The sequence below is a fragment of the Cygnus olor genome, chromosome 18 (assembly GCF_009769625.2).
Source record: "Cygnus olor isolate bCygOlo1 chromosome 18, bCygOlo1.pri.v2, whole genome shotgun sequence".
NCBI classification, from domain to species: Eukaryota; Metazoa; Chordata; class Aves; order Anseriformes; family Anatidae; genus Cygnus; species Cygnus olor.
Genome location: NC_049186.1, coordinates 5,760,118 through 5,779,409, shown reverse-complemented (window position 1 = coordinate 5,779,409; position 19,292 = coordinate 5,760,118). Strand labels below are relative to the sequence as shown.

General features: G+C 53.7%; 1 protein-coding gene and 1 long non-coding RNA gene across 2 annotated transcripts in view; one reads left to right on the top strand and one right to left on the bottom strand.

Moving 5' to 3' along the window:
• Positions 1–108: 108 nt before the first annotated feature.
• LOC121056781 (melanin-concentrating hormone receptor 1-like) lies at positions 109–15,634 on the top strand. Its single transcript, XM_040530072.1, has 2 exons — positions 109–11,381; positions 14,586–15,634. The coding sequence occupies exons 1-2, from the start codon at positions 11,324–11,326 to the stop codon at positions 15,632–15,634; spliced, it is 1,107 nt and encodes a 368-aa protein (XP_040386006.1). The 5' UTR covers positions 109–11,323.
• Positions 15,635–16,425: 791 nt separating this feature from the next.
• The window catches only part of LOC121056786, a 31,645-nt gene continuing 28,778 nt past the window's right edge, over positions 16,426–19,292 (bottom strand). Inside the window, exons 2-4 of the long non-coding RNA XR_005813494.1 lie at positions 17,301–17,478; positions 17,070–17,211; positions 16,426–16,514 (exon numbers count right to left, since the gene is read on the bottom strand). This is a non-coding gene — a long non-coding RNA (uncharacterized LOC121056786). The remainder of the gene's footprint in view (positions 16,515–17,069; positions 17,212–17,300; positions 17,479–19,292) is intronic.

The window sequence follows — 19,292 nt, the reverse complement described above, 5'->3', positions numbered from 1 at the left end:
CTGCCCTCTCTGCCTTAATAAGGTGGCGCCTGCCCTCTCCGCCTTACCGAGGTGTCAGAGGCCTGGAATGTTTTTTTTTTCACATGTCCAGAGACCAGGGGCTGAGGAAATTGACTGAAATCCCACTGCAGAAAAGTCTTCTCTAATTTGGCTACTTCCCTGCCCACGGGTGAGTTGTTTGCGTTTTGAGGGGAGTTTTCAGGGTGCAGGCACCCTCGGGAGGCCGGCTGAGAGCTCAGCCCTGGCCTGAGCCCCCGCGCCCCGGCAGCGAGGTGCCCAAAGCAGCACTGCCCCGCGGCCCCGCCTGGTCCAGTGGGGACCCTGCTCCTCCCGCAGCTCTTCGGGTCGATGTTGCCATCTAGAGCCCATGCTACAATGATCGTCTGCTCGCAGGGTGCCGGGAAGGAGTTGGTTTGGTTTGTTTTTAATTCAGGGCAGCAAGTAAAAGCAGCGTGGTTGGGGTAGGGACAGAGCAGAAGGAGCAGATTCGTTGCTCCTCTGACTGAGACAGTTTAGACTGAGAACACCACCGCTCAGTGCTTTGCCAGCTCTCCCCAGTTCAGGGCTTGGGCAGCTGACCGGTGGCCAGAGCTCAGCGCCGTTCTTGCAGCCCCAGCAGCCGTTCAACCCCTTCTCCCTTCTGCGATTTACCTTAATTGCTCCCCTCCCTCCATCATCAAACCAAAACGGCGCACGCAGTTGCTGCCAGGAGGGAAGGGGCCCCGCTGGCACGAGTGACGCCCGCGGCAGCGCCCGCAGCAGCTCTGCCAACAGCTTCAGGTGAGGCCACGCCAGACCCAGCTCCGCGGCCGGAGGGCGCGAGGCTCCCGCTCCCAGATCTCGCCTGCGAGAGCCGAACTTGGAAGGCGGCAGCGGTGACCCCACCCAGCCAGGAGCCGGCAGGAGGGCCACGGAGGCCCGCACCAGACATCTGAAACATTTTAAGTACGCTGTGAACCAGCTGGATGGAGACGCACTTCTCCCCCTCCCGGCTCAGCTGCAGCTCAGGCTCCTCCTTCCGTGGCTGCAACCCGAAAGCTCCCGCTCGCACCTGGGCGCGGGGAGGCTCAGAGTTCCGGGGGGGCCGAGGGGGATCCCCAGGGCACTGCTTTCCCCAGACAGGAGCAGAGACACTGCTGCCAGGACACTTGCTGGTGTGCAAGTTGCACACCCACGAGGCCAGCACCACCCCCAGGGAGGCCGTGGCACCCCCCCCGGTGCCACATCACCTGTCCCGTGGGAATGAAGGTGCGGGTTGAGGGTGAAGCAGGGCAAGGAAGGGCTGCTCCTGCAGGCAGCCAGGCCGTGGCAGAAGGCAGGTTATAGAAAGTCACCCCCAGAGCCATTTCGGAAGCTCCTGGCATTCATTCCTGCAGCTAAATGTGATCGGGGCCCTGCTGCTGGGCTTTGGGCCTGTCCGTAAGCAGCACAGAAAATCTCGGCTTCATTCCTGGTGCTCGGCACCCGCATCCCAACCCCAGGGACCTTTTTCCCGTGCAGGTATCTGTCCGCCCTCCCCTATCCAGGACTGGCTTTTCCCACCTGGCTCAGCACTCTGCACCTCGCTCATCGCAGCGTCAAGGGCAAAGCTAGAGCAGGACAGGGATCAGCACACGCGAGGTGTCTATGTACACATTTACTCCATCACCTTTTTAAAACCTGCCTGGCAATAGCTGCTACTTGAAGTCTGAGAGCAAAACGTGGGGGTTTGCTCATGAGGGAGCCACAGGCTGCAGGGATGAGGAGGAGGAAGATGCATCCCCAGGGACCAGGCTCCAGCAGGCAGGCACGGGGGATGGGTTGGCCCCAGTCACCTCCTGTCCCTGGGCCAGGCGCAGCGTGGCTGCTGCTGCTGATTGGGATGAACCCTCCACGTAGACACAGCTCCATAAATGTCAATGATAGGATGAAAAAGGAGCAATTGCCCTTTGCAGAGCTGGCGGTACCTGGTGATGATAGGCAGCAGCATAAACCACGGCTAGAGTCCTCTCTCCAGTAGGTAATACGATTTAGGATCTGATTCTGGACGCTCTGCTCAGCTGCAATCTTTTACAGCAAAGAAACAGCCCACGCGCGTGTGACACAGGTAACCAGCCCTCGTGCCTGTCCTCTGCCGCGTTCAGAAGCGTGCTCAGCCCTCCCTCTGCATCGCTCTGATGGAGGCCAGCTCTCCGCTCCCTCAAAAACCAACTCTGCAGCCTTGTCCCCACCACCCAGCTGGGCGCTGCAGCCCGCACCACTGCCCAGCACAGCGCACCCACTGCACGATCCCTTCCCTGGGAACTTGGGCCTGGGGCTCCCAGCAGGAGCAGCCTTCCCACGTGCTGGTGCTTGGATCCTGCTGGACTCACCCGAACCCAAACCCGAACCCAACACACACCCCCACCTGAGGCTCCCAGGAAACAGTGCTCCCAACAGGAGCCTTTTGGTAGCCCTCGACTTCCTTCAGCAGCCCTTTCACAACCCCACTCCCAGCGGGACTCTGCACACACGTGCTGCCGCTTGAGCCCCTCTCTTCTTCCCGTCCACCCGCATTCTCCTCCTCCACAACCTGCCTGTGCTGACAGCTACTTCTTTCTGCTCCTGTGCCTTCCTCTTCCCTGTCTCCCCCCCTCAGTCAGTCTCTCAGGAAATTAAAGATAATCCCCCCTTTTCTTGCTGCCGGATTCCCTGTTTAACATTCGCTGCGTGTGCTGCGCTGATTCAAAACGGGATTAGACTTTCTGCTGCTTTGATGTCAGCTGGGTTTGTGCACTTAAGGCAGGGGGGAAAGAAAGTGTGCCTTAACAAACCCGGGTGCTGTCAGAGCCCGGGGCCCTTCCAGGACCAACCCCGCCACCCCAGTGCCAGCTGTGTGCAGTCCCGGCGCTGGGCGTTATTGTGTGGATACGGCAGGTTTCTGCCCCGACTGTTATCATACATCCCTGGGGAGGCTGAACGGCTCCCATCAGGAGCAAGGTGTAATTAAACATACGAGAACACAGCTCGTTGACTGTCTGGCCTGCCAGGCCACCGGCATCGCGGTGGTACAGATCAGTGCATGCCCCGAACCGCTCTGAGATGAGCAGGTGCGCTGGGATGGCTAAGGCGTAAATTCGCTTCCCGTTCCTGTAGCGTGACGCTTGGGCCGTGGCACAGTCCAAGAATCGGGCATTTCCCTCTGCCTCGCCAGGCCTGAGTGTCTCCCTTTGGAGGATGCAGACTCGGGGTTATTTTTACCGGCCAGTGCCTCCTGCTAATCCCAGAACCGAGCACTGCCCTTAAGTGGGTGAAGAGCTTGTTATGGGCCTGGCATTTTTCTCACATCGTCTACAACAGTCTTGCTCAGCTTCTGAGACACCGCTCCTCAAACCCAATGATATCCAACAAGCCCACAGCACGGCTCAGAACTGGAGCACAATCTTTGTCCCACGCAGATCCTACACCAGAATAAAAGCTTTTTGCACAGGATGCTGCAGAGCCGTGACCAGAGCTGGCATCTGCGGGTGTCCCCTACTCCTGCTCGTGCAGGACAGCCCTTTCCTGGAGTCTCCAGAGGCTCACAGGTGGTTTCTGCTGCATGTATCAGACCTGGTGCTCCAGCTCCATTCCCACCGGTTCTGCTCTGTGTGACAGCAGCGTGGAGACTGCGGACCTGGAGGTGTTTGGTTGTACCTGGAACCACCGAGGAGCCTCCACAGGTTGTTTGGAAGTGCAGCTCTGCAAATGAACATGGCTCAGCAACAGCTGGGACCCACTTCCCAGCCCTGTCCCGAGGGAGGGAGCACAGCAAGCACTTGTGGAGCAAAGCTGGGGGTACACCTAAGTTCTCCCCAGGACCCAGCAGCTGTAATCCCTCCGTTACCCTCACCACGCCACTGTGCTGCAGCTCCAGCTGGAGGGTGCCCAAAGGCAGCGCTTCGGGCATCCTCCAGGATTGCCCAGGGACTCGGGAGCGCCTCTGCCAACAGCACAGTGTCTAATCCATTTTGCCCGGTGCACGCTCACAGACTTGATTAATGTCTGAAATGAGCTCCATCCATCATCGGGGAGTAAAGGAGATTAACTCCACAGCACGCCTGCCTCACGTTGATCCCATTCTCCAGGCCTCTTGATTAATGGCGAGGCCGCCTTATCTGTCAGGCCAGGAAACACGAATATCCGGGCTGACGGGGGATGAAGGGAGGCACGGGTGCTTGGGCTGCAGCACACTGCCATCAGAGCCGTGCTGGCGAGCCCCTGATCCCCGTGCTGCCGGCTCTGCGGAGCCGTGCTCCGGCCGCTCCGCACCCTCTGCTCCTTCCTGCCAGCCCCGCTCTGCCCTGAGGGCAGGGAGGGCTGGAGGGAGAGCAGCCCCAGGTGGCTGATGCATCCCTGCAGGAATGTGGTGCAGAAAGCCAACGTCAGGTTCCATTTCCCTCTTGGGTCAGCGGGGCAGGCGTCGCTCTGTATCCACGGAGGGGTTCAGAAGAGACAATTTGGAGGCTTGATGCAACCTGGGCAAACCTTCCCTGGAGGCTGCAGGTGAGGTTGCAGCTGACCGGCGCTGCAGAGGCCACTGGCTCGGCCCCGAGAGGAGCGTTGTGAAGTGGATGCGGCAGATTAGCCGGGCCATCTGGACGGGCTCCAGCTCCTGCCCCTGGCTCGCTGCTGACGCTTCATTAACAGCTCCCTCCTTTCAGCTCCTGTCTCCTTGGCTTCTGCTGCGATCAGCTGGGCTGAGTTTTGTTGTCGTGTTTTTTTTTCCAAGTGGAAATTATTTCTCATTTCTTTTAACAATCAGGACACAGAGAAAGACAGGAGAGGAAGGAATTTCTAGGAGATGAAAGGGCTGGATTAAGGACACTGCTTTCGCTTTGTTATCCCTCCAGTGCAGCTAAGAAATTCCTTTCAGGAGGAGGCTTTAATTAACTACGTGTTTCTGACAGGAAAGGAACCTGCATCAGGAGATAGCTCTGGTTTCCTGGGTCTGCTAACAACTCCGGCTGCAATGTCAGCAACACAGACTCACAGACACTCTCTTAGACAAAACTTCTCACAAAACATTTCAAATTGCTTTACAAAGGCACTGTCACCCCAGTCTGGGGAAAAAAGGCACAGCAGAAAAAAAACAGGCGCAAGCGAGGCGCGTGCTGCCGGCAGGCACCATGTGCGCTGAACCACAGAGCCACGGTGGCTCAAGATGCGGGGCCGGGCCTTTGTGCAGAGGAATAACCCAGGGCAGGAGGCAGCAGAAATATCTCCAGTGCCTTCCAGACCAACCGCCCTTCTCACACACCAGGAGAATCAGGGGAAGAGGAAAGAAAGAGGCCTGGTGGCAAACCGGGACATTTAAAAAGCATTACGCTACTGTATCTGCATCCTCTACTGCCGCAAAACCCTTCAGGAACTGAGTCAATCAAAAATAACATTTGGGGCTGATTTTTATCCAGATGAACTCTCTCCAAGTATTTTAAGGCCACCAGCAAAACGGCCTACTTAGGGCTTGTTTAACCCTTCTGCTGAAACCTGCATCAAGTCTGAAAGAAGCACCAGAAAACAGCAACCATCCTGGTCATGTCCTGGGAGCCTGAGCTGCAGGACTGGACGTGGTGCTGAGCCGCACCCAGCAGGGCACAGACCGCCCTGCGCCCCGACCCGCTTCTTCCTTTCTGCAGCCCAGCCTCCTGCAGAGAGCCGGACACAACAGACCAAAAATCCACGCGGATTTCCAGAGGAAGTCTCCCTCCGTCTCACACAATGGCAGTAATTCCTGCAAGGGAAACGTCTCCCCTGGTCCCCCTGAGAATCGCATTTGCCTTTTTTAATGCCGTGTTAAACAGGTAGCTCGTACCGTACGGAACCCTTGCCTTGCTCCTCTCCTGTCTTTCCACCTAATGAACTCCCAGCTGATAAACAAACGCTTATTGCTGCTGCTGAATGCATGCCTCTGCTCTTAGCCCTGGGGCTGTGAAATGCTAAGTGGTTTACCAATTACTGTTTTCATAAATGATCATCATTTTACTTTTTCATTATCATTTTAAAAGGTTCCCACCTCTTCCGATGCCCTGAGCCACCGCCTGCAGCGGGTCAGATGTCTCGGCTCCCAGTGGCAGCACACAGCAGATCTGGCTGGTTTGCCTGGGGCAAGAGGGGAAAGAAACATCTGGCTGCTGCAGAGAACCGCCTGCCTACGGAGCCCAGCCTGCCCTGGGGCTCGCAGGTCCCCGTCAGGAGGGGTTCCCATCCGATGCTATCAACGCTAACGGCTCCCCTCTCAACACAAGACCTCGCTCCCACTTGCGATTTGTTTTGTATTTTACAAGTTCTGGGCCTCTCCTCTCCTCCAACTTGAGAATTTCCTGGGAGACGCTATCAAACGCTTTACTGGACTCATGTAAATTCAGCGTACCACGGCTCAGAACATCAGCTGTTATTGCTCTCCTGCCCCTGCTCGGAGTCAGGCAGCAGGATTGCAGTATCTGGTTATAAAACACCACCTCGTGTTTTGATAGCTCTGTCATAAATCCTTGTGCCTGGATTTGCAATTTCATGTGACAGCTCTTCCCAGGCGGCGAGTGGAGTTTATCTCGTCTCCCTGACTTGAACCTCTCAGGCTTTTCAGTTTTGCTTCATCTCAGATCTGTAACATCAGATCAGCAGTTCAACACTGTCATCATCCTCACTGAAAGGGTAAGCAGAGCCATCGCTGTGGGTTGGGCAGGCATCTATTCTTGTTTATTCCTCCCACCGCCCCCAGCAAAACAGCCTCTTGCTCTCCTCCCGAGCCCCGTGCGCAGTTATCCACGAGCTACAGATCCGAGCTGAAACTTTTGTTCCCGTTCAGACTCGGGAGGAATTCAAGTTCCAGCTGTCTCTTCCTTGTGCTAATGCTTGCTCTCATAAAAGGGAAGCAAGGCAACTAACACCGTACCCTGCGGCTGGATTTGTCTCCCTCGGGGCTCCTGGCTGTTTCTGGCTGACACGGAGAGCTGCCTACAGCTTCTTATCTTCGCCAGCGGGATCTGCCTGTTTCGCTGAGTGTGCATCCACATCCCTGACCTCTGCACACTGGCCATGACCAGCCTGCAAGCCTCTCTGCTTCCCCGTCACGGGGCAAGCCCTGCTTGGCCCCTCCTTGTTATTTTTGGCTGTGCTTTTCTCTCTGGGATCCTCTCAGCTTTAGCAATGAAAACCAAACCACAGAAAGCTGCTGCCTTGGCCTTTGGCTCGCTGTGAGCAGCCAGACAGGGCAGAGGCTGAAGGCTGAAACCTCAAATTAGCAGCGTGGTGTTGGAATTAGGCAGGACTGACCAGGCAGCCCAGATCTTTCATTTCAGCAGGAGGAAGCCTGCAGGGAGAGAGGTGGTGGTCATCTAGCTTCAGATAAATGTCCACTTTGTTCTAATTAACAGGAAATCCAATGGGGATAACAAGCATTTATGTAATTGTTAAGTGTTCCTGTAAAGGCATGTGTGGTTTTAGTGAGCACCTGAGAAAGGGAATTTACTCTGCTGCCTTCATTAGAAATTCACACATGTAAGAGAAAACAGCCTGAGAGTTGGGAAATGGAGGGGTTGCTCGGAGCTCAGCCTCAGGCCGTGGCTCCAGGTTCATTAATACCAGCTTGGGGCAGCACCCGAGCTCAGGGTAGCACTGCTCCGATTCACGTCAGGCATCAGAATACAACAGCAAATTCTTTCCAGCCAGACAGATGGCACGTGCAGTGTACATCCAGACCGATGACAGCAAGACCTGAGTCACCACCAAGTTGCCTTGATGAAGCTGCTCCTAATTTATTTATTTTTTAAATCAAGCGATTAGACTCAGCACATATCCGTCTGTTGTGCTACAAACGGTCGTGCTGGGATAATCATTGCAGGGAGGTGTAGGAGATGCTGCCTGAGCCAGCGCTGCTGTAGAGAGAATTACTGACAATTTTTGGCCTCAACCTCAGCGTGGGGTTTAGGGAAATTTTTTAACTTTGCCACGTGCCATTTTCTTTCCCTGTAGATGAGAAGTGGTAGCAAAGACAGTTTCTAGGAAGAAGGGAGGCAAAACAGATCAGTAGCTGGAAAATACCAATTTTGCCTGAAAAAGAGGAAGTGAGACTGATATGCAGCTACTGCCGAGAGACACGAGCAGTCAGGTACTCAGCCAGGCTGGAGGGTCGACGCATCACATCTAACATCCCAAATGAAATCACGCCTACCCCTCAGGCCACTGCAAGGGCTAAACTTCACTTATTACGCCATTTGATCAATATAAACAAGGACAAAGAGCTGAGCAGCAAGCAGAGCTCCATCCTCTTAGTCTGGAGTTGTGAATACAGAGACCAGGGAGCTACAGGGAAGGGTTTACAACTCGGCTCCTCTCTCCAGGGTGCAAATCGGAGTAGTAGCTAGGTGCTAAATAAATATTAATTTCTCACCTAATGAGAAAGTATTTGGTGAAACAGCTAGGGAAAGGCTTCAGCAGCGCAGTAACAGAGGCTGGTGCTGCGCTCAACCCCCAGGGATGCTGCGGTTCTACTCGTACTGGGTAAGACAGGACCTCCAGCTGGGACAGACGCAGGAAATGGAGCTCATTACTGAAATGCAAGAGCCTTTCAGGGTTAAGCCACTGTTAAACAAGCCAGATTCATTCCCCAATCACAGAATTTGCCTAGCAGCAGCCTTGGAAGATTACTATCTTTCTTCATAACAGTGATGTTGCAGACAGGATGGTTGAAGGATAGTTGTGATGCAGAGGTTGCAGGAAGAAGTAATTGTTTGTTTTATAACCAAGGGCTGAACTCCATTTCCACGCCTAGGCTGTTGAAATGGCAGTTCCCTGATTTTATGTTAATTACTATATCTTTCTTCTAATTTAATACATGTTTTCAAGGGGTTAACGTCTCAATCTTCCTTGTAATTACATGGAATGGTTAGTACAACTCCTCGGCTACATCCCCGGGTCCTCTGAGTGCTTGTCCCTGCTTGTTTCCAGCAATGAGCAGTCACAGAACTCGTCCTTCCAAGAGCTGCTGTCTCCAAACGCTCAGCCTGATAATGAGCTGATTGCCGTGGCAGTGAGCACTACACACAGCCAGGCTGCACGTCGCTGATTGCTGCAGCTCCTGTTCCACTCCTTCCACCTAACCCTTCAGCTCGGGGGGGCTGGAAGACCACCCCTTCTTTGGGATGAGAATTTTCCCAGGCTGTTGACATAAAATGGGAGGCCCAAACCTCGTCGAAGCCTGACGATGAAGGCTCGGTAATAAAACAGGCACATGCAGGTGATGCGAACGCAGGGTGCTGAGCGCGGTGCTGTCACCGCAGCTGACACGCGTGCAGCAGGGATGGAGTGGCTGGGGTTTGCCGTGCCCCTACAGCTGACAAGGAGGAATTACAGCTCCCCTCACACGCGAGGCAGTTTCACAGATGAACAATACTTGAGAATGCAAGTTAAAAATACTGTTATGCTTTCGGAACTGCTAAATTTAAACAGCAGGTTCCTGCTTTGAAAGCTGAAAGAAAGACAGTTCCTCTCCAGAGAAAGGGAGTAGGAGCCTGTCTGTGCAGGGAAAACGTTTGGAATAGCAGCAGCCCACCCATTTCCCATGCAATCTCTGCACTTCAGGACTGGATTAGGCATAATCACACAAAGGCACTCGCTGCAGATGACTACACCCTGTTCCCAACAGCTCTCCTGCCTTAACTCCATCATCCCGGTGCACAAACCGAGGCTTGTTTGGCAGCAGTAACCCCGTACAGATGAGCACTAAGATTTACCCAAGATGTAAAAGGAAAAGGGTACTAAGAAAATATTAAGTGACTGAGAAACGCCGCCTTTCCCACAGGCTGTGCGGGTTCAAAACTGCCTTATACACCATGGCTATCTAGTGGAGAGAAACCTGCCGGGCAAATCACTTACAAAGGCAACTCCAGAGACTGAGTAAAACCCCCTCATATAATATAAAAGATGAACTGGCCCCATCCTGTCTCCAGTTCTTAAGAGCCCAGGCAAGGCATGCTGCAGGTCTCTGTCTACCAGGCGGTCCACTAGAGGACAACCTAATAATGATGAACGGCTTTTGCTGACGTGGTGAAAAGCCCAGCACTGTCTGTCAGATTTGCTGCTGTCAAACCTGACTCACAGCCCATGCTGGGCTTGTTGCTAGCACGTACACAGGGCCTCCTTTTTAATGGCACGTGTCGCTTCTACTCCTGACTGACACAGATTTGCAAAGCCTCCCCCCCCCCAAATAAAATTAAAAAATGGTCCCTATGGCTGGTGTCAGCCTTTGTTACTACAGGGAGAGGGAAGCAAAGGAGATGTCCAGGCAGAGATCTAAGTTTTTATGAAGTAAACTTAATCCCTTACACTGCACTAAACCTCAGAGAAAGCTGCCTGTTGCTGCTGGTTTTCTTGGAGACTTCTGACACGATACCACACTTCTTCAGCGCAGGAAACGTTTGGAGGTATGGAACGATCTGATGGCAAAGGGTGATTTATCAAACCACAACGGAGGAACGCAGCTCATGGACAAACAGTGGGCAGGAAGCATAACAAAATCATCAGCTCTGACACTGCGCCCAGAGCAGGGCACTCTCTCAAAACCCAAGGTGGGGGTCCTTGCCTGGTATTTTTAAGGCCAAAAGAAGGGGAACACAAACAAAACCTGAGCTAGAGATCAAGCTGAGTTCTGGAGCTACAAAGCAAATGAGCTGTAATTGCAGAAAACAGCAGAGGATTAATTACAAGTGAAGAATCTCAGGTGGGAATTAGAGTCAGAGGGGTGAGAAGGTTAAAACAACAGTTTTTGGAGGGCGATCTGGTGCCCCAACACCCCCCAGCCCCACTTGCGGGGACTTGCCTATGACTCAGGGACGAAAAGGGCACGTGCGTCTGCGAGAGGAAAATCCACAGCGAAAGGCAAGAGAGCAGAGCTACTTAAAAGGCAAAAGCTGGTCCTCCTCTCCTACTGACGCCAGCGAGAGAAGGCTGGCTGTATGTAACGGGAGGGTGCAAGCCCCAGCCGGCCGTCGGGGGGGCTGCAGGAAAGCGATGCGAAGGGGCGCTCGCCGCAGCCGTAGGGAGGCAGCGGCCAGAGCTCGGCTGGGAGCCGGCGACCCTCGGCTGCCCCTCGGCGACCCTCGGGCATCCCCTCCCAGCCGCCGCCGGCGGCGGGCTGCTGCTCTCGGGCGCCGTGGCCGCCGGCTCGGCTGCTCCTTGATGTCAGTACCCGCTTCGGGCTCGGCGGGGCGGGAGCGGGCGAGCGGAGCGCAGCGCAGCCGAGCCTCAGCCTCAGCCCCCCGCAGGACGGACCCCAGCGCCTCCGCCGAGCCCCCGAGGCCACCGCTCGCCCACCTCGCTCCGCGCCATGGCCCCCGGTAACTCTTCGCGTAACTTCTCCGCGCCGGAGGCTCGGAACGGCTCAGGTGAGCGGGGGTAGGGGGGGAGAGGCCGGGGCAGAGCTCCCGGGGAAGGGGTCCCGCGGAGGCTGCCCGGCCTCGCACCTCTCGGAGGCCGGGAGCCTTCAGCACCGGCGGGAGGACAGCTCCGGGCCCCGGCCTCCGGCACCTCCTGGCCCCGCAGCCTCCGGGCCTCGGCGCCAGGGAGGGGAGGCTGGAGGCCGGCCGGCCTCCGGGGGGGAGGCAGGAGCGGAGAACGAGCAGGGAGGGGAGCAGAGAGCATCCCCCCCCCCAGCCTCCTGTTCTCTCTGCTCAGGTCGATGGTGGAGGGGCGGGCAGGGCGGTCCTCAAGGGTACGAGGTGGTGGAACTCTCCCCCAGAAGGTGGTTGCAGGTGGAGTTTTAGGTCCTCTCCCCCGGCGTGTCCTGTAGAATCTAAAAGTAGGATTGCGGTGCTTCCTTCCAAAAGGCACTGAAGATGCAGCTTGCTATGTATCGGGGCATGGCTGAGGACAACAATCACTTTCGGATAAAAGATGTATGCTGGTCCTCGCTGAGTTCACACAGTGCGGTTCCCTTTGTTTTTTTCAGGAGTAGCAGGGCAGCCACAAATCTCCAGGCAAGGAGAAATCAATGCCTCAAAGTAGCTGCTTCTGTGTACAAACAGACACTCGGATCTGCACAGAAGCAGCATTGAGAATTCAGATTCAATCATCTCTAAAGCCTCTTTGTTCTTGAGATGAGAGAACTTCCTGAGTATTTGACAATCATCTACTTCTCACTCCATCCCATAATACACATGCAAACTCCAGCTTCATGCTAGCCTCCAGCTAATAACGCTTGAAACTCCTGCCTGTATGAACACCAACATCAGGCAAGCTGCTACCAAGCTGCTACAGCACTATACACATCTGCCTTCCACACAGAGCCCTTGGGCTTGCACACACTTTGCTCTAAGGCCAGCTGAGCTCACTTGAAACATCACAGGGTCACCGTGAGCACTGCTATTACACTGCAAAAAAGGGTCATTTTGTCCCAGTTTTCAGCTAAAGAACCAGCCTTCACACTTCAATCATATAATCCATTCCCACCACGTTCTCAACAAAGTTTGGGGCTAAAAGAAAGGAGAGCAGAGCTCCCAGTAGCTACCCACAGAACAGCAAAACCACATTCGGCATCCCCCAGCCTCCAGTCTTCCATCTCCCAGCATCAAGGTGTGAGACCTGTCTGTTCAGGGGATGCACAAGCCGGATGCTGAAGAGTAAGTATCAGGTCTCAGCAGGATGCTGATAACACTCATCTATGGATAGCCACTTAACAGGGGGCATTTCCTTGCATTGAAGAGCAGCCAGGAGGAACAAGGACCATTAACCCCGCCCGCCCCCCCCCCCCCCCAAATATAGCCCAGACCAGGCTAATTTTCCCCTATGACTGGCTTTCACCTGTACCTTCAGGCCCCTGGCAGTCCTGCTCTGTGCCACGCTGGCTGTTCTGCCCTCGGCATGAAGGCTGTCAGACCAAGTGGCACAGCAACAGCTCTGCCGGAGCCTGGCCTTGGGTACATCTATTCTGACTGCGTCTTAGTAGCAGAAAAATGCGGCAGTGTCAGCTCATGCCCCACTTCTAGGAGCTCTGAAACACCACACATGGGTGCTAGGACACACACACACACTTTTCCAGCCAAGGGCCAGACAAATGGTGCAGCCTCAGTTATTTTGCTAACTCAGTCAAGCTTCTCTCGCACACCGAAGTAAATCCACAGACATTTGTACTCAGGAATTGTAGGTGTCAGCAAATACCACCCCAAACAGACACCGCTTTGGCAGAGAATGCTTGAGGAGTACCTGTTATCTCACTTCATTTCATTTCCAGTATTTCCCTCAGTTATGTTGGAGGAGGTGACCTCACTCCTACAGGTGGAGGCTGCTGAGGAAAAGCAATAGTACAGTAACTGAAAAGCGTTTCCAATCGCTTTGAATCATCTGCGACTCAATGAAAGGCTTAGAGGCTGTCACGCATGTCTTTGTAACAGCCACACAAATTACTCACACAAAGCCTTCCCCTAAAAAAAACAAAACAGGTCCCATAGGAAGGCAGGGAGTAATGAGATGAAACGAGGCTTGCCTCAGCTGAGCAGGGTGATTTCAGACTGTCACACCGCGCACGTGGCACTTGCACAACGCAGAGCACCTCCAGCAGTGCCTCAGATACAACCTGATGGGCACAAGAGCAGAAATCTGTTTGTTGGTGCTGTGGGCTTGTGGCTTCAGTGTGATTTTAAACCCTGATAGGGACGAGGAGAACGTGAATTTGATTATATCCGGGCCTCTCACCTCAACGAGCAATATTCAAGTATTGGTGCTGATAAGCTAGGTGCTATCGGGCAATAATTTTGCTTTGGAAATCCACCCACATCCAGAACCCAGAGAGAGTAGCTTTAAGCCATGTTTTTGCTCCTTGTAGAGGTGGGGTATTCCCTGATTTGGGACCACACTGAAACCTACTCCCAACCCTGCCTGGCCCCCACACCTGGATTTCTTCTCCACGGAAACTAGAGAAAGGGAGAGGGGCAGGGAAGGAAGCCAGGAAGGAGGCGTGCTCTGGCCTAACCCCGACACAGAGCTGGGCCACAGCTGCAGTACAGTCCCAGATCTCCCAATTTAGATAAGCATTAGTTATGTGCCAGCACGGTCAATGAACTTTGTCTCGTACTAACGACAGATAAACCACCCAACAGACAAACTGAAGTTTTCTGACAGCAGCTTGATTGTCAACTGTATCTGGATTTTGGCACCCAGGTAGAGGCTTGTTTCTCTGATGTGCAAAGTTGCCTCGCGCACCACCTTCCAAACAGGCTGGACATCCAGTATTCCCTGGAAAGTCACTATCACTTCCCTGGGGGACGCTGGCAGAAGCAGAGGCACACCAGCCTGACGTTAGCCCTCAACCACGCCGGGGTTGTTTCAGGGCAGGACAGAAGTACATCAGGAGAGCCGAGGAAAGATGCCTACAGAGCCAGTAAGACTTGGGGTGGGGTGGGGGGTGCTGCATGCCCTGCACAGCAGGGGAGGAGGTGTCACATCCCCAGCTAAGCCTCCTCAAGGACAGCAGAGGGTCTTAAACATCTCTCCAAGCTACGTCTTCGAGGGGGATCCAGATCCCAGACAGGGCAAGCAGACATATCTAGAGGTGGTCTCTGGGTTGCGCTCATGATTTTGGTTTGTTTTGGCAGCAGCAGAGAAGCCAGCACCATACACCAACGTGATCATGCCCAGCCTCTTCAGCATCATCTGCTTCCTGGGCATCGTGGGGAACCTCATCGTCATTTACACTATTGTCAAGAAGAAGAAGCTGAAGTGCAAACAGACCGTGCCTGACATTTTCATCTTCAACCTCTCCATTGTGGATCTCCTCTTCCTCTTGGGCATGCCCTTCCTCATCCACCAGCTCCTAGGCAATGGCTCGTGGTACTTTGGAGCTCCCCTGTGCACCATCATCACTGCCCTGGACACCAACAGTCAGATCACCAGCACCAACATCCTCACAGTGATGACCCTGGACCGTTATCTGGCCACGGTCTATCCTCTAAAATCCACCTATGTCCGGACCCCCTGTGTTGCAGCTCTCGTTATCTGCTTGGTGTGGCTCCTCTCCTTCCTGACGATCATTCCGGTGTGGATGTACGCAGGCCTTATGCCTCTGGAGGACGGGACTGTCCGCTGCGCTCTCCTGCTTCCCAACCCAGAGACTGATATTTACTGGTTCACCCTCTACCAGTTCATGCTGGCATTTGCTGTGCCGTTGATTGTAATCTGCGTGGTCTACTTCAAGATCCTGCAGCATATGGCCACCACCGTGGTCCCATTGCCCCAGAGGAGCCTCCGGGTACGTACCAAGAAAGTCACCCGCATGGCAGTTGCCATCTGCTCTGCCTTTTTCATTTGCTGGGCCCCCTTCTACATCCTCCAGCTGGTTCACCTCGGCATTGACACCCCATCCATGGCCTTCTTTTACGCCTACAACTTTGCCATAAGCTTGGGCTACGCCAACAGCTGCCTCAACCCCTTCCTCTACATTACCCTCAGCGAGACCTTCAAGCGCCAGTTCTTAGTGGCCATCCGCCCTGCAAAAGAGCCATGTCGCAACAGCAGCTCCGTCAACAACAACAGCATGACAGACGCCAGCGTATGCCTAAAACTGGCACCAGAATCCACTCAGCAGACTCAGTTTCTGGAGGACTTTTCCCCACGTTCACTGCCCGTGACTGTGGCTGTTCACTAGGGGACACTGAAGTCACCACAAAGCAGAAAGCTTTCCCATCTGTGTGCTTCTGCTAGGCGGAGCAGCAGCTTCAGGCAGTTCTTGTTGAAGCATGTAACTCCAGGCTTCAACCTCCAAGAGTCCAGGTGCCTCCCTTCTCCACTGCAGGGCTCTGCTCCTCCGCTGCCTTGGGTTTCCAAGGTGCTGCACACTGCTGCTTCTTTCCACCCCTGCACAGCAGGGCTCTTCTGTCACACAAGACATTGGGCCCACAAAGAGGATGAATGGAAAAGAGAGAAAGGACAGAAGGATTTCAAGGGGGAATGTCACCCTGGAAGAGCAAAACCTCTACCAACAACACTGCCCAAAGACTCCCTGCCTCCGGGCACGGCCGGTGTTCTAAGCACCATGACAATATGGAGCCTCCGGATTCAAAACTTGAGCCTTCAAAATACAACTTCGTATACTTGGTTTTGGTAATATATCTGAGCTGGGAACTTTGATGCCTGTGCTCATAACCTGGAAGCAAACTGAAGTGAGAGCAATCTTGGGGACAGGTGTCTCACCTATGTCTGCTGCTTGGCCTTTTGGTCCAGCACCATCTGCCTCCAGTGGGCTATATTGTTTGGCAACCAAGGTATTTTCAGAAGCTGGCTCATTTTGATGCTAATCCTAACTATTTCAAGCAAAATCAGGCAGATAGCAATTGCACTGCTTCAAGGGACTGCGAACAATTCTCAGAACTACTGCTAACACCAGACTTGTGGCTTTTCATGCCAATGAGCCTATTTTCACACTGCTAGTTCCTCCTGCTGCTCGTGCCTCGCAGTCCGCATGGCCATCAGGGAACCCCAGGTACTGGGCTTTAATCATGACTCTGGAAAACACAGTGTACAGAGGTCTGTGGATCAAGAAGATATGGAAAGGCAGCTCAGAGGAAGCAGAGCTGCTTACGCAGCTTCTTCAAATAATAAACGCTTTAAAAAAAAGTTAGAGGGAAAATTAAATGTCTAGTTTGCATATGAGGCTTTAACAGTTGAAGATTAGGAAATTGCTTTGCTTGTTACAAAGATTAGAGAAAAGCCAGCACAGATCAACTAGAGGCAGGGGATTATACTGACAGAGACTCCTGGGGAATAGTGCAGGCATTGTTAAACACCTTGTCAAACATGGAGGAACTGTTTGCCGCAGATTAATTTAATATAAAAAGGCATTAAAAACATCTCACAGCACAGAAGAATTTGTTACCACACTTCTGCTTTCATGCTGCCAGCCACCCACAATATCCCCAGAACAGAAATTCACCCTTACGCAGCCGAACAGCCAGACTACCACCTGCACAGGACTTCTGAAGCCTTCAGGTGCACCTAGTGCACACAGCGCGCTTGCAGATATTTTTAAACACAGCCAGTATTTCATTCTACACCCCGCAGAGAACAAACAGCCATTCACTCACCTCTAGCGATCAGAGCAGATCAGAACAAACCTCGTAACAGGGGCCCTGCACTTCCATTCCAGGCTCTGCCAGCTTCCACCCACCACAGAAGCACATCCACACTGCGACTCTGGTACTCTGTCAATTTTCTCCCCTTCTTTCCCTGGACAACAAAGCCAGACAGGCACGTATAGAGATATCAAACTATGACTTTAAAAATCTTCGCCCCATTTAACTTCCAGGAATTTTCACCTGTGCTGGTTTTCACGGGACTTCTTTGCTCTTTGGTCAGCATTTTCCCTGAAGAGCTCAGGAGCGAAGGTCAAGGAAGCTGTGTGCTGTGCCATGACAGACTTGCTCTCGAGACAAGTGAAACCATTGTTGTAACTTTCTTCTACAAGGAAGTCAAAGGGAGGACTGGGACTCTTATCTGTGAAAGGTGGTAAAGGTTGAGTGCTTTTTTCCCCTCCTTTAATACCAGCAGCGAGGAAAGCGTAAGGGAAAGGAAAAACAACTGAACTGTCAGGGCTCTCAGAGCAGCATATTAAAGATGTTATCTTGCTTACGGTAAAGGTGTTTATGGTTGAGCCAATCTATTCCCATCCTAAATGAGTCAGGCTGACCTGGTATGGCCAAGCCCCGTGCCCAAAACCACCAGGGCACAGGGGGCTAACCATGGAGCAAGGCCAGGACCAGCTGGTGCAATGCTGGAAAGGGTCTCCATGGGGAAAGCCTTTTCCAGACCCCATCACACCGACATCAAGGCACAGTACACTGGCACCTCCCCAGGAGAGTCCTCACATAGATGAGATCTAAAGGGGGAACAGCTGTGCTAGACAGACCTGATCCCAGTGCAAGGGATGAGGGCTCCCCGTTCAGCCCAAGTCCCAGCAGAGGCACCTGCCCCTTCCCCGTTATTTTCCTCCTGCCCGCCTGCAAGGATTCCTTAGCCCAGATGTTCGAATGCTGTCTGCAGGCTCCCTCCCTCCCCGCGTACATCTGTAACAACTGCAGCAAATGCTCTTCAGGAATAGAGGGATGCAGACACCTGTGGATTTGCTAGGAAGAGAGGTGCAGACAGAAAGCAAACCAAAGAACAGACAGCATATAGCTTTTTGCCACATCCTCTAGGTCACCCCAAAGCACTGGGCAAGATGAACAACAGCTGCTCCTTCGAACCCAAACCTTTTGCTCAAAGGTGTCCCCCCTACCTAGGGTGTTTTAAGGAGTTCTAGTGGCTAAATAGCCTCTGCGTAGCCGGTGTACCTCTGCTGCCTCCCCGGCAGTAACCTCTTCTGCCCTGCTGCTGCGTGGGAGGCAATGGGGGGACAGGATGCCATTCCTTTACTGACACCACCGCCCTTTACTGCCGGACACCCTCCCCAGAGACCACCTTTAAGGACTCAGACACAGCCTTGCTGCTGAGGAGCTGCACCCCCTCCTGCCAGCTGGGCCACATCCAGCCCCAGCCCTCCTCCAGCACCCTGCCCCAGAGCTCAGCACGGTGGCAAGCCAGCATCTTCTGCCCCACACCCCCTCGGCGTGGCCAACACTGAACATCCTACTCCTTTCCACTATTTCCCAAAGCAGATTCTGTTGAGTCAAAGAGCCTGTCAGTGTACTGATACATACCCAGCTTTACCCCTTTGTCTATTCTGCTGTTCATATTTGTTATGTGATGCCCCCTGCCCCATCTCAGTGCCTCTGCTGCTGATTGCAGAGGCAGAACAAAAGGCATCGCTAAATAGAAAAGGACACAGCTACTCGCACGGAGATAGGCAGCCCGTGCTGCAGTCCGTGTGAAAGGCGCGGGGAGCAGGGCGCAGAGATAACGCAGCGTGTTTCCCTGCAGCCCTGCCTCTTGTAGGCAGCCCTTTGTCTCCTTCGCTCAAGAGGAACTAAAGGAAATCCAAGTAAACAGCCAGGAAGGAGAGGAAAAAAGGGTGGTAGAAAGAACCTATTCAGTCTAGTTACTTGGTTCAAGAGCCTGCCATTCCGGACAAGACAAATTTCCTTGGCTCTTTTCACCAGCACTTTTCCTGTGTTTGCTAGCTGCCTCGTCAGACAGCAGGATGACAGATGGGTTCACTCTCCACCCACTCCTGTTCCCCTCCTTGTCCTTTGAGGTGCAACTGAAGTTACATGTCACAGACCTGCTCTTGATAAACTCCCACAAGGGGCATATGGTCCAGTTAATTTACTTTTACTTCCCAAGCTAGCAGCAGAGCCCTCTTCGGCAGCTGC

What these genes read in the sequence shown, in the direction of transcription:
- LOC121056781 (XM_040530072.1), top strand. Translation starts at nt 11,324, where the DNA reads ATGGCCCCCGGTAACTCTTCGCGTAACTTCTCCGCGCCGGAGGCTCGG. An exon ending in GGAGGCTCGGAACGGCTCAG is followed by an intron (nt 11,382 to 14,585) that starts GTGAGCGGGGGT and finishes TTGTTTTGGCAG; the next exon opens with CAGCAGAGAAGCCAGCACCA.